This window comes from Oryx dammah, unplaced genomic scaffold, assembly GCF_014754425.2.
Source record: "Oryx dammah isolate SB20612 unplaced genomic scaffold, SCBI_Odam_1.1 HiC_scaffold_23, whole genome shotgun sequence".
Classification (NCBI taxonomy): domain Eukaryota; kingdom Metazoa; phylum Chordata; class Mammalia; order Artiodactyla; family Bovidae; genus Oryx; species Oryx dammah.
In genome coordinates, this window is record NW_024070207.1 from 89,872,086 (window position 1) to 89,888,691 (window position 16,606).

The 16,606-nt window shown below is 37.8% G+C and overlaps 1 protein-coding gene across 9 annotated transcripts in view; it reads right to left on the bottom strand.

Annotated features, from left to right (window-relative positions):
- The window catches only part of KDM6A (lysine demethylase 6A), a 182,319-nt gene that overhangs the window by 88,032 nt on the left and 77,681 nt on the right, over window positions 1–16,606 (bottom strand). For all 9 annotated transcript variants that reach the window (XR_005725456.1, XR_005725455.1, XM_040266144.1 and 6 more), the window contains exon 5: window positions 9,034–9,092. Coding sequence is in view for 7 of the 9 variants with exons in the window: in XM_040266144.1 (XP_040122078.1) it covers window positions 9,034–9,092 (59 nt within the window). In the remaining 2 variants the exon portion in view is untranslated. The remainder of the gene's footprint in view (window positions 1–9,033; window positions 9,093–16,606) is intronic.

Below are 16,606 nucleotides of genomic sequence, written 5' to 3' on the forward strand. Positions count from 1 at the left end.
GGCTTAATAAAATTCTCAATATTAATAACTGATTTCACTGTTTCTGGAATTTCCTAAGGGAGAGAGGATAGAGCAGGTGGATAGTTTTGTTTTTAAAGGAGATTAATCTTGTTTCTAGTCTATTCCATAAAATGAAGTCTTCTTTTTTGAAACTTTTTATTTCTTTCATATTTAGGTTTGTGATCCATCTGTACTTTTTTATATAATGTTTTCATCTTTTTCTATACAAATATTTGATAGCCCCTACATCATACATAGAAAAGACCATCCTTACCACAGCTGTACAGAGCCCCATGGTTCTAAATCAAATGTCCACATCAAACATCTTGATCTGTTTCTGGGCTCTCTGTTACTTGATGTGTTTTTACCCCAAATTCACATTTTATCATAAAAAGTCTTAATGACAAGTAGAACTTAATACAAGGATGAAGGAGGAACATTTTTCACTGAATACATTTTTATATCATTTAATTTGATCACATGAATGTTACTATGTACTTAAAAATGAAATTAAAATTTTGACAAAGTATGTCTAATTTGAATTTTGAAAATTATAGTATAAGATATACAGTATTTTAGGCATCATTTTATGAGTTGTGTTCCCCCAACATACACACACGCTCTCTCACAGGCACATAGAATCATAAATCATCTCTCTCTACATGATTTAACGCTAATCTCAAGTACAGGCTAATAAATGCTTTGCAAAGCTTTTTTATCCACTATTCATCGCTTTTATTTAATCTTAAAGGAGGCTACCTGGAATCTTAGATAATTCCAAAATAAAAGTCAATCTTTTACATAAAACTTCAAAATATAATACCATAAAATAGGGCAAAACAATATGCCCTGTGTCTTTAAGCAACTTTATTTTGACTTGTATACTATCTATTCCACCTCCAGAAAAAACTGTGTATTTAATATTAAGGGTTCTAAACAGTAATATTTATTGTGAGGAGTGGGGGCAATAGGTCTGGTATCAGATACCTTTGCTGCTAAGCTGCTAAGTCACTTCAGTCGTGTCCGACTCTGTGCGACCCCATAGACGGCAGCACACCAGGCTCCTCCGTCCTTGGGATTCTCCAAGCAAGAACAGTGGAGTGGGTTGCCATGTCCTTCTCCAATGCATGAAAGTGAAAAGTGAAAGTGAAGTCACTCAGTCGTGTCCAACCCTCAGCAACCCCATGGACTGCAGCCTACCAGGCTCCTCCATCCATGGGATAATTTTTTTTTTACATCTGGTTAAATTTCTTCCTGAAAAGGAGTTCAGCATCTCTGTGTTACACGGCATTTCAAATGGGTTGGGTTATTTATGTATTTTGCTATCTAGTGTGTATAGACAGAAGAGAGGAGTCAAAGACATAGTATGAAAGAATTTATGTAAAAATTCAAAGAAAATTACCTTTCTTATTCAAAGGTGGCTTCCTGCTCCACTCAATCAGACTTCAAGATACTCATCTGCATACTGCTAAGAGGGTCTCTGTACCTTTCTCAAACCTTTCTAATAAGAGAAGGTGCAGCTTCAGCCTCTGTATTCTCTTGGTCATGTCTAGAGGCACCTTTTTCTAATAGAACAGATTGTGTGTGCTCAAGCAAGTGCATGTGTGTGTATGTGTGTGCCTGTGAGAGAGCGTGTGTGTATGCTGGGGGAACACAACTCACATGTTGCGGGAGGGGCATAAAAAGGTTAGGAGAAGAATAACTGCAGCAGTAAATGATACCAATTAAAAGGTAAGATGTGACTGGGAACAGGAATTCAGCGGCTTTTGGAAGCCTCTAGGGCAATAGTAGAAGCTTCTGGGTCGGGAAGATCCACTGGAGAAGGGATAGGCTACCCACTCGAGTATTCTTGGGCTTCCTTTGTGGCTCAGCTGGTAAAGAATTCACCTGCAATGCAGGAGAGACCTGGGTTCGATCCCTAGGTTGGGAAGACCCGCTGGAGAAGGGAAAGGCTACCCACTCCAGTATTCTGGCCTGGAGAATTCCATGGAGGTCACAAAGTGTCAGACACTACTGAGCGACTTTCACTTTCACTTCAGGGCAATAGTAATTTTTTATTTCTCAACCCAAGTGACAGTTCTGTTTATTTTTATAAATAACATGTAAAGATGTATAGTTAAATGTGTACAATTTTAAGCATATTTTATAATAATAATAAATGCTTCATAAAATCCTAATTAACCTTATGATATGGATCAGAGAACTCCTATGGAATGGGTCAGAACTAAGCAATGTGCACACATGCTAATTAAAAATCCAGGCAGGAGAGACTGGATATATGTCTCTCTATATATATACACACACACACTGTACAGATGAAACTGACACAACCTTATAAACTATAGTCCAGTAAAAATTTTAAAAAAGAACAAAACAAACAAAAACACCCTACCCCACCCCCCCAAAAAACCGAGGCAGGCCTGAGACATATACATGAAAGAAGGAGAATGGAAGTGGAAGGCAGCAAAGGATAAAAGGATTAAAGGAGAAAAAGAAGATAGGAAGAAAAACAGTCCAAGAAAGGATGTATGCGAAAGGGAAGAATGAAAACACAAAGCATCAATAGCAACCCTTCGGGAAAAATATTTCCTACTCTGTCTCAGTTTCTATTTCCACCCTTCGCCCAACCTTTGATAAATGTGTTTTATTTCATACATGCCTTTAGTTCTTAAGTTTGAAATGTTACACAACTACAAAGAAACATAGGTTTATTTTAACAAGTTCTCTATATAGGTTAATATACTGGGAATTTTTCTTTTTTTTAAATAACCTATCAGCAAAAACACATGTTCCAATATACTAGTCAGGGCTACACCTTACTGCTCTTTAAGGACTATTACAAGTGCCTATGACAAGGTTAAACAATATATATCTGTTCGTCAAGTTCTCCAGGTTGTTTCCAAGTTTCCCTCGAATTCAATACTTGCAGACTCAATCTTCAATATCTCATTAGCAGATAACTGAAACAAGACTCCTTAAAGACTCTCCTTGCTCTGCTCTGGCTTACCTATGCTTCTTCAAATATGTGGCTCCTCCGACTGCCTACTAATAACCATGATACTCAAGTCAAATCTCCATGTAGCATTTAAGGTCTGTGAGCCCATTCCCAGTCATGCCTTAACACTGCTCCTCTTCAACTGTGAGCTGGCACATCTCAGGAACTCCTTCATGCAAATATTAACCCTCTTGCTTTCACTGCTTCTCCTGAGGATAGTCTCCTGACCTGAAGTATTTTCATTCTTCTGCTTCACTCTAAATCCAATATTACCTTTAAGACTCACCACCCAAACTCAATACCTTTTTTTTTTTGCTTAGTATTAACCAGCAGTCAGGGCCACTCTATAATCAAATCATTTTATTCTCTACTTACCAGTGTACTATCTCCAGTTTTTCCAAGTGGTCTATTCCTTGAGGTCTACATTCCTCTTTTATTTTCAAATACTCTACACATTACAGGAAAATGTCTAGTATGTTTACTGGTGTCATCACTTTCATAGTTAGCAAACTGGACTTCTTGTTGAGAGGGTGGGAAGGGATATTCCATAGTCTCTTTACTGATCAGAGTTCCCCTGAGCTAACAAAATAGATCTAAGTTCATTTTCATTTCCTTTTCTGAACTTTTCCCATCTTTCTCTCCTATGTGTTGCTTTCACCCCTTGCGGGTAAGAGAAGAAACAGAAAAAAGAATGTGTTTGTGTGTTAGGAGGGGGAGAGCGCTGTATGGAGAAAACAGGTACAACTCAGACTAATTTTGGTCATCATTTTAATACACTCATATCTCACCAAACCATATGCAACCAGAACATGGTCTCTGTAGTGCAAGTTCGACTAAACCACCAACACATACAAATTCTGCTGACTTCAGTATTCTGATCAACAGACAATTTCAGAACATGAGAAATCGCTACTTAAAACCATAAAATACTGTTAATGATATAATGCTTAGAAAGGCTTACAATTTTCAAATATTAAAGCATAATCTCTACTGAAATAAAAGTACATATTGCTATACATAACTATCCATGCTTTTTTTTCTTAAAATCTAAAAATGTTTTTTAATCACCATAATTATAACTATAGATTTTCAGTTTAAAATTTTACATTTAATGTTAGACGCTAACAATTTTTAAAGAAAATTATAAAAAACTAAAACCTTAATAGCACTACTTACAAAAAACATACACATTGACTATATTTTAAAGCAATGTTCATTTTTAATAAGGTTTCTAGAAAGTCATTTTTTAAAAAGCCTCCTTTAGAACTTTACCAAACTATAGAAAAATAATGATATTAAGTAAACATCCTGGCACAGTATGAGCACATTTAAAGAGACAAAATAAAACTTCTAAGTTCCCTGGAGCTAATAAAGGTGAATCTAGAGATTTCCCTCAGGCATATCTGACAGGAAAAAGTAATTTCACAAGTTTTCATACTAATAAAAGAGAGAATACTTTAGCTCTGTATCAGTAATAACACATACACAAAACAAATTAATACTTCCATACACACACACACTTAGGAAATCTAGACGTTCCTTCTAAATGAGACAAATAGTAAGATTTGATGAAGAACTCAGAGACAGGTAAGATATTTAAAGGTAGAGATGGAAAGAGAAGGCAGACCAAACAAAGTAAATGGTATAAAACAAGTTACATGGGTAAAAAATACTCAAGACATTTTCAGCGAAATGTTAATACAGTAGTGACTCACACAAAGAATATATTTAGGGGAACAATAAGGGTAGAAAGACCATTTGAGGTTGAAACAGAGAGGATCTTAAATGTGAGGCTAAGTTAGAAGTATCTTACACTGGTTTATTCACACTAACATTTGCTAATGTATTACCTCTTGGGTCTTTTGCCCTCTTCAGCCAAGTTCGTTTCATCACTGCGGACAGTGGGATTTTTTTCTCCTCTCCATTGTGAAGTTTATGTTTTTATTCATAATTTCCCTGAGGCTTAATCAGTCCAAACCCTTCCAAATTCTCTCTGGCAATCTATGTGTCACTGGTAAGCATCACTTTACCAAAACTACCTTATTTATCTGCTAGTTTTTTCCAAAACAGAAGCAAACAGAATAAATTGAACATACGTTAACATCGACTGCTTTATTTTAATAGAAATATACTTAAACTCTGGTCTAAGAGAATTAGTTTGCATAATGATAGCTCAGAAAATATATATTAAGTTTTTGCCTGACTCCATGTTAAACAAGCCTCAAGGTCAATGGTGGTTATCTCGAATACATTAGATTTATTTATGTTTATGTTTGCACTCAAAGCAGTGACTTTACAAGGCAAGCAAAGATTACTATACCCTTAAGAACACTTGGTAACTGGTACAAATAACTGGTACACTTGTAATTGGAAATGAGTGCTGGAGAAAATTCACTTGTAATGTGTTAACATCTCTGTCTTTTTAAACTCACCTCCATCTCATTACCCAATCCTTGCTAATGTCAACATAATAATAATCACATTTCCTTACCAGGCCTTATTAATCAGGTTTAGGAAGCTAATTTCCAAAATCCTCTGCCTCTGGCAAATAATTATGTAGCTGTTAGATTTGCTATCATAAGATCATTCTGATATTGATCAGTGGGGATACAAAAGGTTACAAGCTAAAGAAAGAGGAATGGTAGGATTTTCAAGGGGGTATATTCAGAAATATGGGTACAAGTTATAATAATTTACTACTGTACATGGTTCAAATTTTTTCACTCAAAGATATGTTTCTTCTTATAAAGGCAAGGAAAACCTCAGTTCAAGGTACCCTTAGCAATTTGCCACCCTCATGAAGTGAAGGCATGGTCATAAACATGGAAAGGAATGGCTTTATAGATGCTGGTTCTAGCTCTCTGCTGCATATATTTTACTTTGGGCTTCTATGGCTTCCTTTCTTCTTCTGGATATATAATTTTTAAGTCTGGTCACAAGTTACCGTGTATGATAATAGTAAAATTAAATAATTATGATAAATCTACTGAGAATTTAACAGTTGCTCTGTTTCTGACATTGGGCTCCTCAAACTGAAAGTAGAAAAACTGACCAAGTTACTGAATTGACTCAAGAGGCTAACATCAACTCAAAAAAAGGGGGGGGGTAGGGTGCAACATAATAGGGCAAGAAACAAGACAGATTAACAAGACAAAACCCATAGTTGATAAAATTTCTCTTAGTAATTTATTAGGTCACTATCACCAATTCCAACACACATGTTGGTTGCATGCTTTCTTCTCAAATACTTAATCTAATTTAATACCAACAGACATCATTTCCAAATATTAAATTCTACCTAAATTATAAATGTTCCAGAGCTAGACCATTCTGAGCTAAAAATACAAAAAAAGGCATGCCATACCTTTCTCTGCAAATATTTTTTCAACAAATGCCAAAGCACTTAAGTGTGTGTGTGTGGGGGGGGCTGCTCCCAGAAATTAATAGCTACCTATAAATAAAACAAACAAAAAAATCCCCACACAAATTTAGTCTTAACCTAGGAAGCTCCGATCCATTAAGGCTATACTCTAAAACTCTCACCAAGCAACTACTCCAAGCTTTCTAATTTTGTGGCTGTTCAAGTAATAATGAAGTAAGTGAAAGCAAAATTGGGGCAGTCTGTGAAAGAACATTTGATCAGGAAAACAGAAAATATACATCCATGAAGGATTAAGAGAGAGTGTGAATGACTTCCTTGGTGGTCTAGCAGTTAACAATTCACCACATCCCCTTGAGCAGCTAAGCCCTCACACCACAACTACTGAGCGCATGTGCCACAAGTAGAGAGCCTGTGTGCTACAACTAAGACTCAAGCAGACAAAATAAATAAATAAATACTTTACAAAAGAGACAGAAGGTGTGAGATATATCACTTTAGGGAGCAGCTAGAGCTGAAACTTAAGACGTGAGAAAATGGTAACCATGACAGATCAACAAAACAGAAGGCACTTAGTAATTCAGAGATTGTATCATTCTTAGTTTCATTAAGGCAACTGAAGGACACAGAAATCATATGTAGATAAAGAATCAAAAGATACAGTTTTCCACACTACAAGCCCCCTAACTTGACATGGTCACACACTTTTTAATGCAATCCAATTTTGAACTGATGATGGTTTCACCTCACTATTAATTTTATGCTTCACAGGTAAGTGAAAACTAACTCGTGTGAGGTATACCTGTCCATTTCTAAAAGTGTAGTGTTCCTTGCCTTGAGTTTCACCTAAATTATTTCTGGTTGGCCATAAAGATTGTACAAATACGCCCAGAAGAACAATTATAAATACTGATTAAAAATAATGACCTATCAATCTTCAAACTTGCAGACAGACTACAATAGACAAAATAATTAGAGTGGGAAATCTGAGCATAAGCTTGCTTCCGCAACCAATTACATAATACTGAGTTACAAACACACACACATCTCTTGTTTTCTTCATCTATAAAATTAAGGGAGAAAACTAATTAATCTCTAAGGCCATTTCTGGTTCTAAAAGTTTTCTATAAAAAGGATCTTTAAGAACCTAAGAGATTTTAAAACACTCCTAATCTACTCTTGATGATACATGATACACTGCGTACAGAGTTAGGAGGCTTAAATTTTAGATTGTTCTACAACAATGTATAATTTAGAAGAAAAATATTACAAAACTTCTTTATAAAGACCAATTATAGCTTTGTAAAGTTTACCATGAAAATGAATAATTTGAATGATTATAATACTCTATCCATACAGATGTTCTCTAACAATGCAGTGTTTCCATTGATGATCAAAAACCAACAGGACCAAAACCAAAGAGGAAAGAAAAGGCATCTGGGAAAAGTGATTATGTTTGAAGTTTCCTCTTTAGAGCAATCATATCACATCATTGCCAATGCACATTTAAAAGCTCTGTAATAAATATCCACGGTGCCCATCAGGTATATGACAGGGTTATAACCTTTGATAAAAACGTTCCTCTGGACTTTCTCAGCACTCACTCAAGCTTAAAATTATGGAGACTAGAAAGGACTCTGACAAAGTTGAATACATTTCCAAAAGACAATAATCTACATAGGGCTTTACAGTCTACAAAACGTACATTATCTCATTTGATTATCAAAACTCTATTAGAGTAGAAAAGACAATTAACTGCGACGTACCTAACACACACACGAGCAAACAGATCAAACTAAAAGTGCTGAGAACAGAATACCAATCTGTCAATTATGTTCTTTCCACTAGAGAATGCTACTGTCTTGTCTGGTAAACAGAAAAACAACAAGGGGGCAAAGGCCATAGTAACAGGATCCGATATACTTTACTGTTTATAAAATCTTACATGTCTATTAATGTCTGACTCTGAAGGTGGTACGATTATTACTATTTTACAGAAGAGAGAATTAGAGTTTAAAATCTAATCCCTAGCTACTAGAACGGACACAACTGAGCGACTTCCCTTTTGCTTTTCACTTTCATGCACTGGAGAAGGAAATGGCCACCCGCTCCAGTCTTCTTGCCTGGAGGATCCCAGGACGGGGGAGCCTGGTGGGCTGCCATCTCTGGGGTTGCGGACACGACTGCAGCGACACAGCAGCAGCAGCAGTGTATGTGCATATGCATGTGTGTTGTGAAGGAGGAAGGGAAGGAGCAGTCAATATGTCTAAAAGTCTGAAAAGCAAAGACTGGTCATCATACATCACTCACCCACAAACCTTGAGAACAAAGAGCACAATCATTCCCCTGTTCAAATAACCTGGGGACCACCAGGTATAATAAGTAACAGAAATTCCAAAAGCTTTCTAATCTAAGTATTCTTTATACCAGATTCTTTTAGGAACATATACATTTTGAATTATCTAAGGTGGGTCAATATCTCTAAAGGAACAAAATAATAATTCCAAGAGATTATTGGAAAGTGTAGGCTAATTGATATTAAAATATTTTGTATTACACATACATACACACACAAACAGAAAAATGCACACAAACAGAAAAATGCAAACAAAAGCTATATACTAGAAACAACTGAGTTACTAGTTTCACATCAACTTACCACTGAAATGCATTGTAATGGAAGTAGACCAAACCAAGACCATATAAAAAGGCAGCATTCTGAAAAGAAAGGGAAAAAAAACTTTTCAGAAAAGCATTTATGTCTAATACATGTTATTATTATAAATTATAGTAACCACGATGTTTTAAGTTATTAACACTCTATCCTGCATTACAATATATTTACAATATATCTTTAAAACACCAAAATAGCTTAAGAGTCAACAGATAGCACAGAATCCAATCAACTTGGACAGATCCTGTGGTTTCTTTTCAATCAAACTTGTCCTGAAGTAAAAATTCTGTCAGCAACATATAGATGGCCAATGGACATATGAAAAGATGCTCAACATCACTAATCATTAGAGAAATGCAAATCAAAACTACAATTAGGTATCACCTCACACCAGTAGAATGCTGCTGCTGCTAAGTCGCTTCAGTCGTGTCCGACTCTGTGCGACCCCAGAGACGGCAGCCCACCAGGCTCCCCCATCCCTGGGATTCTCCAAGCAAGAAGACTGGAGTGGGTGGCCATTTCCTTCTCCAATTCATGAAAGTGAAAAGTGAAAGTGAAGTCGCTCAGTTATGTCCAACTCTTTCAGACCCCACGGACTGTAGCCTACCAGGCTCCTCCTTCCATGGGATTTTCCAGGCAAGAGTACTGGAGTGGGCCAGTCAGAATGGCCATTATTCAGTCAGTTCAGTTCAGTCACTCAGTCGAGTCTGACTCTTTGCGACCCCATGAATCACAGCACGCCAGGCCTCCCTGTCCATCACCAACTCCCGGAGTTCACTTAAACTCATGTCCATCAAGTCGGTGATGCCATCCAGCCATCTCATCCTCTGTTGTCCCCTTCTCCTCCTGCCCCCAATCCCTCCCAGCATCAGAGTCTTTTCCAATGAGTCAACACTTCGCATGAGGTGGCCAAAGTATTGGAGTTTCAGCTTTAGCATCGGTCCTTCCAATGAACACCCAGGACTGATCTCCTTTAGAATGGACTGGTTAGATCTCCTTGCAGTCCAAGGGACTCAAGAGTCTTCTCCAACACCACAGTTCAAAAGCATCAATTCTTCGGTGCTCAGCCTTCTTCACAGTCCAACTCTCACATCCATACATGACCACAGGAAAAACCATAGCCTTGACTAGACAGACCTTTGTTGGCAAAGTAATGTCTCTGCTTTTCAATATGCTATCTAGGTTGGTCATAACTTTTCTTCCAAGGAGTAAGCGTCTTTTAATTTCATTAAAAAGTCTATAAATAACAAATGCTGGAGAGGGGGTGGAGAGATGGGAACCCTCCTACACTTCTGGTGGGAATTCAAGTTGTTTCAGCCACAATGAAAAATAATATGGATGCCCTCAGGAAACTAAAAGTAGAATTACCATATGATCCTGCAATCCCACTCCTGAGCATATGTATCTGGACAAAACTAATTCAACAAGATACGTGCACTTCTATGTTCACAGGAGCACTACTCACAATAGCCAAAAGGAAACAACCTAAATGCTCACAGACAGATGAGTAGATAAAGAAGATGAAGTACATATACACAATGGAATACTTCTTAACCATAAAAATACTTCCATTTGTAGCAATATGAATGCAACTAGAGATTATCATACTAAGTGAAGTCAGAAAGACAAAGACCATTAAATCACTTATAATGTGGAACCTAAAACATGACACAAATGAACACAAATGATACAGAAACAGAGAACAGACTTGTGATCGCCAACAGCGGGGATAGAGGGACTGCAAGTGTGGGGTTAGTAGATACAAAGGATTACATCCAGAATGGATGGACAATAAGATCCTACTGTAGAGCACAGGAACTATATTCAGTCATATTCAAAGTCCTGGGATAAACCATAACAGGAGATATTAAAAAGAATGTATATATATATATATATATATATATATGTACAACTGAGTCACTTTGCTATACAGGAAAAATTAACATTGTAATTCAACTATACTTCAATTAAAAACAAAATCTGTCAGCAGAATTCCATAGGTAAAACTAAAAGAAAAACCTGTTTTTCAGGAATAAGAAAATGCTTGAACTATGCTATCTTATTCTCTCTTGCTTGTATCTCTGTACTCTTTCTCTGGTTCTTTCTGACTGGATTTAATTTTACGTTCAGTGTTGCCAGGAAGGTAGTTAGAATTCAAAGTAAATGCACAATATAAACCTATAAACTATAATTTTAGTATTAACAAAAAACCTACATGCTAAAATGACATCTAGTCACTTACATTTGGGGCTATAAACATCAGTGATTCCTTTTGCATGCACTACAAAACAAAGATGCTTATCCAGACTCAATACAACCTCCGCCCCCCCATACAGGAAACTAGCTAGCTACTCTCTTTTTTCCAAAAAGGGCAAACAGCGGAGTACCAACTATATGTTATCCAAATTCTACATTCCAAAACTTAAAAATTTCAAACTCTTACTAACATGTATCTTACTGCATTATTTTAAGTTATATTTCCTCAGAAGTACACTCTGAGACAAAAGGTTTTAGTATAAGTATTTTATTTGGGAAGTTACCCTAGAAAACACCAGTAATGGATTTGGAGAAGGCAGGGAAGGGAAGGAAGCTAATAAAGGGTGTAGTATGGATGACTATGGGCTTCCCAGGTGGCTCAGTGGTCAAGAATCCGCTTGCCAATGCAGGATACATGGGTTTCCTCCCTGGGTCAGGAAGGTCCCCTGGAGAAGAAAATGGCAACCCACTCTAGTACTCTTGCCTAGAGAATCCCATGGGCAGAGGAACCTGGCATGCTACAGCCCATGATATCACAAAAGAGATGGATACCACTTGGTGACTAAACAACAACCACAACATGAATGGCTATGCAGCTGTGGGCAACAGGGACTCAATCCTACTGGGAATTTCTAGGAGACAGTAAAGAACATTCTCAGAGTCATTTTGCGCTAGGTGTGAGCCAACTATAGTCCTTATCCCACAGCTGCTGTCATTCAATGACTGCAGAAAAGAACCAGTGATATTTAAAGTCCAAAGTATAATAAACACCTGGGAGACTTATTGGTATGCAGTTCTTCTTTTTAATACTAAAATCTGTTCTAGGGCCATATCATATATTTACTTTGCATTCTATGTACCCTTCTGGAAGCACTGAAAAAGTTTTAAGTATATCTTAAAATGCAATAAATGTGGAAATTTAATTTCATTAGATCCTCATTACACTCAATTCTCTGAATGAGAAAACTACATGCTACAGGGGTATTCACAAAGATATCAGAAAACATCGGAATCAAAAGTTCATATTCAAATTTTTTAAATTTAGTTGAAAATGGCTTCAATCAGGATCACTCCTTTACCACCCCACCCTATGGCTGAAATAAAGTGAACTTTTACTAGGTGTCGAGAACAATACTCAAGGGTTGAACAAGCTGAACTGATTAAAATTTACTCTCTCCCACACTCTACTTACTGTGTGTGTAGAGGGAGGAGGTATGATATTCAGAATACAAGAGTAGTTAATTCAAAATGTTCTACCCAAGAAAGTCTACATTTGAATCACAACTGTCTCCCTAGGTGGGGGGAGATGGAGGGGAAGAGACCATGGTTGAATAACAATAGAGAGCATCTATCACCAAATTAGGTAACTGCCAGAGAAGGTAGTGTGGTATGTGGTGGAAATTTGAGTTTATTGAGGAATCTTTCTGCTTTCAGTACATATCCTGCATTCTCTCAACTTTCTCTGTTCATAGTTCACCCTTCCCCCTCTAGGAAAGCTTACTGTCACCACCCGTGCCACTGTATAAATTCTATCCGTCCATCTAGATCTCCCTATGGAGCTTTGTTGCTTCTCCCACCTCAAGCCAGAGGTAATCTTTACAACCTCTAAATTTTGCCTTAGTACAATGTCCCTAGCATGCGACAAGGTACAACAGTAAGAACTTAATTTTATGCAAAATGCTAACATCATTTCTTTTAAAAGGTTCTAATATGCTGGGCAGTACATTAAAAAGTAGAGACATCACTTTGTCGACTAAGGTGCGTATTGTCAAAGGTATGGTTTTTCCAGTAGTTGTATGGATGTGAGAGCTGGACCACCAAGAAGTATGGGCGCCAAAAACTGATGCTTTCGAATTCTGGTGTTTGAGAGTCCCCTGGATTACAAGTAGATCAAACCAGTCAATACTAAAGGAAATCAACCCTGAATATTCATTGGAGGGACTGATGCTGAAGCTCCAACACTTTGGCCACCTGATGTGAAGAGCAGACTCACTGGAAAAGACCCTGATTTTGGGAAAGACTGAAGGCAAAAGAAGTGGGCAGCAGAGGATGAGATGGTTAGATACCATCACCGACCTGAATTTGAACAAATTCCGGGAGACAGTTGAGGACAAGGAAGCCTAGAGAGCTACAGGCCATGGGGTCTCAAAGAGTTAGCGACTGAACAACAACAGCTCTTTGAGGTGGCCGAAATGAAAGAGTCAACAGAGATTAAGCAAATTGCTCAGAGACAGTGGCAGACAGAGCTGAATCTTTTAACTACTGTATTTTTGTTATTTGTGTATTGACTAACCACCATCCCATCAGACAAAAATGTAATCATCTCTGTATACCCTCACCTAGCATGCACAGTGCTCTCCACCTAGCAGATGCCCAAAGGTTTAGCAAACTGCATCACCCAGTTCGGTATCAAGTTCAGTTCCCTGGGTGACACGGAATTAGTATGAGGGATAGTCCCTATTAATCAGGAGCTTATACATCTCAGCAAGAAGGCAAGTCTCATTTTTCCATAATAGAAGACAATGTAATTTGAATATTTATTGAGCACGTATTAAGAGTCATAATAGAGTTACTGGCACTGGGAAGACAGAATTGAACAAAACAGACAATAATTCCTACCATCAATGAATTTATAATCTAAAGACAAATGACTATGAAGTTACATGAATAATGTATTCCAAGCTGTAACCATTTAAGAGTTAATTAAGGATTATATAATAAAGACTAGGAAAAGAGGTAGAACTTGGGGACTGTATCTTAAGGATGGTTAGGAAAGGAGAAGGAAAAACAAGCCACCTCAGCCAGTGGTTCTAATCCACACACTTTGGAAATAGTGACCTGAGGCTGTGAATGGCTACGTGCCCTGATAAAAATGTATTCCCTCCCAATGTATACTCTCATCAAAAATGCCACTAGCAGCCCCACTGAGAAACATGGGTCTAGGCAGAAGGATGACCTGAGCAAAGGCACTGATAGGAGAATGAGTTTAAATGTGATGAAGTCATTTTCCAATCTACTGTGAGAAGTTAGGGGAGTTCAGTTCAGTTCAGTCACTCAGTCGTGTCTGATTCTTTGTGACCCCATGAATTGCAGCATGCCAGGCCTCTCTGTCCATCACCAACTCCCGGAGTTCACTCAGACTCATGTCCATTGAGTCAGTGATGCCATCCAGCCATCTCATCCTCTGTCGTCCCCTTCTCCTGCCTCCAATCCCTCCCAGCATCAGAGTCTTTTCCAATGAGTCAACTCTTCGCATGAGGTGGCCAAAGTACTGAGTTTCAGCTTTAGCATCATTCCTTCCAAAGAACACCCAGGGTTGATCTCCTTCAGAATGGACTGGTTGGATCTCCTTGCAGTCCAAGGGACTCTCAAGAGTCTTCTCCAACACCACAGTTCAAAAGCATCAATTCTTCGGCACTCAGCTTTCTTCACAGTCCAACTCTCACATCCATACATGACCACTGGAAAAACCACAGCCTTGACTAGACGGACCTTTGTTGGCAAAGTAATGTCTGCTTTTGAATATGTTATCTAGGTTGGTCATAACTTTCCTTCCAAAGATTAGGTGTCTTAATTTCATGGCTGCAATCACCATCTGCAGTGATTTTGGAGCCCCCCAAAATAAAGTCTGACACTGTTTCCACTGTTTCCCCATCTATTTCCCATGAAGTGATGAGAAGTAGCTTTCTGAGAAATGTATTATTTATAAAACAAACTCCTGCTTCAGTCCAAATCCTTAGAGGTTATTAGAACATATCTATCAGGTATCAGCAAACTATGGCACATGGGCCAATCCAGCCAGCCATCGATTTTTGTAAATAAAGTAGTACTGAAACATAGCTACACCCACTCATTTATTTACTTGCTGTCTATAGCTGCTTCCAGATCCAACAGTAGAGCCGAAAAGTTACAACACAGAGACTATCTGGCTTATGAAATCTAAAACTGTTACTCTGCTGCCCTTTACAAAAGAAGTTTATCAACTTCTGACCTAGACTGTATTACAGTACTCATCACAATCCCAAATTAAGAAATTATAACAGTAAGATTGGCTTTTATACTATGTCTAAAGTTATTCTCAAGGATATGTGGTTCATTAAGTCAGCAGTTGGCAACCTCAAATTAGACTCTCTTACTGCCAAATTTTCTTACATCTGTCTATGAAATCTCATAGAAGCCACTGTCATCAATCCTCTTCTTCCTGGCTACTTCCACTGAGGAAAAGTTGGTGACGTAAGAGCTCTTGCTAGCGAGATTTCTACCATGGGGTTTCTGAGAAAGCTTTTGCTTTCTTTGCCTAAAGAACAGAAGGTTTTTGCTTTCTTCTCTTTCCACTTCCTGTTAATATGTCAAGGTCACCAGAGTGAGGAAGGTATTAACAGTCAATCAAACTGGGTACTCGCCACCTGTTGAATGTACTACAAATACCTGAAACTCTATGAATCTTACATTGTATGGGAGACTCTGAAGCCACAATGACAGCAATCTCACCAGTTAACCAAGCCAAAAAGTAATCCTACTTTTCCTCTCTTACCTCCTCCCCACCAATAAGCCAAATTCATCCTTTTCACAAAGTTCATTTTACAATCTCAAAGCTTTTGAATCTATCCCCTTCTCCATTTTTACTGCCTTTCTCTAGGTAATTTAGGACTTTGTCTACTTGGCCTGTTTCAACAGTTTCCTAACTCAGCTCCCAAACCTTAGCCTCCCCTTCCATACCCCTGCGCCCCTATCCTTTTCAACATACTTTCCACACCACTGCCAAAGAGCTTGCAAAAACTCAAACATTTTTAACTCTTATTTTAAACTCCTTTGAAGATTCCCTACAACCTAGCCTGACTATAAAGGTCTTCATTTTATGACTCTTGCTCAACTTTCCCAATCTCAGAGCCACCACTTCAACTAGGACAAATGACATGCAAACCTATGAATAAAATAGGCTTTTACACATTTCCATGATTTTAAACACATTTGCTTCCTTTGCTGAAAAAGCCAGTGCCATCATTCCTTCAACTATTTCTCAATTTGGCAAATTCCTATCCATCACACTCATCACTCATCTCTTCTTTCCACAAGTATCATCATTATCTGACACATTCCCAAGTGCAAATAGAGTTAAGCTTTTTGAAACAAGTTTCCAAATGAATACTCATGTCTATTACAGAGAGGCCCTTTATCTCCTCCATTAGAAATGAGCTTGTAAAAAGGTAGAGACAGAACTCAAGACATCTTTTGATCCCTATGGTAAAGTAACAAGCATATAGAAATTATTGGGGAAAGGTGTACTGCTGAATAAATCAGT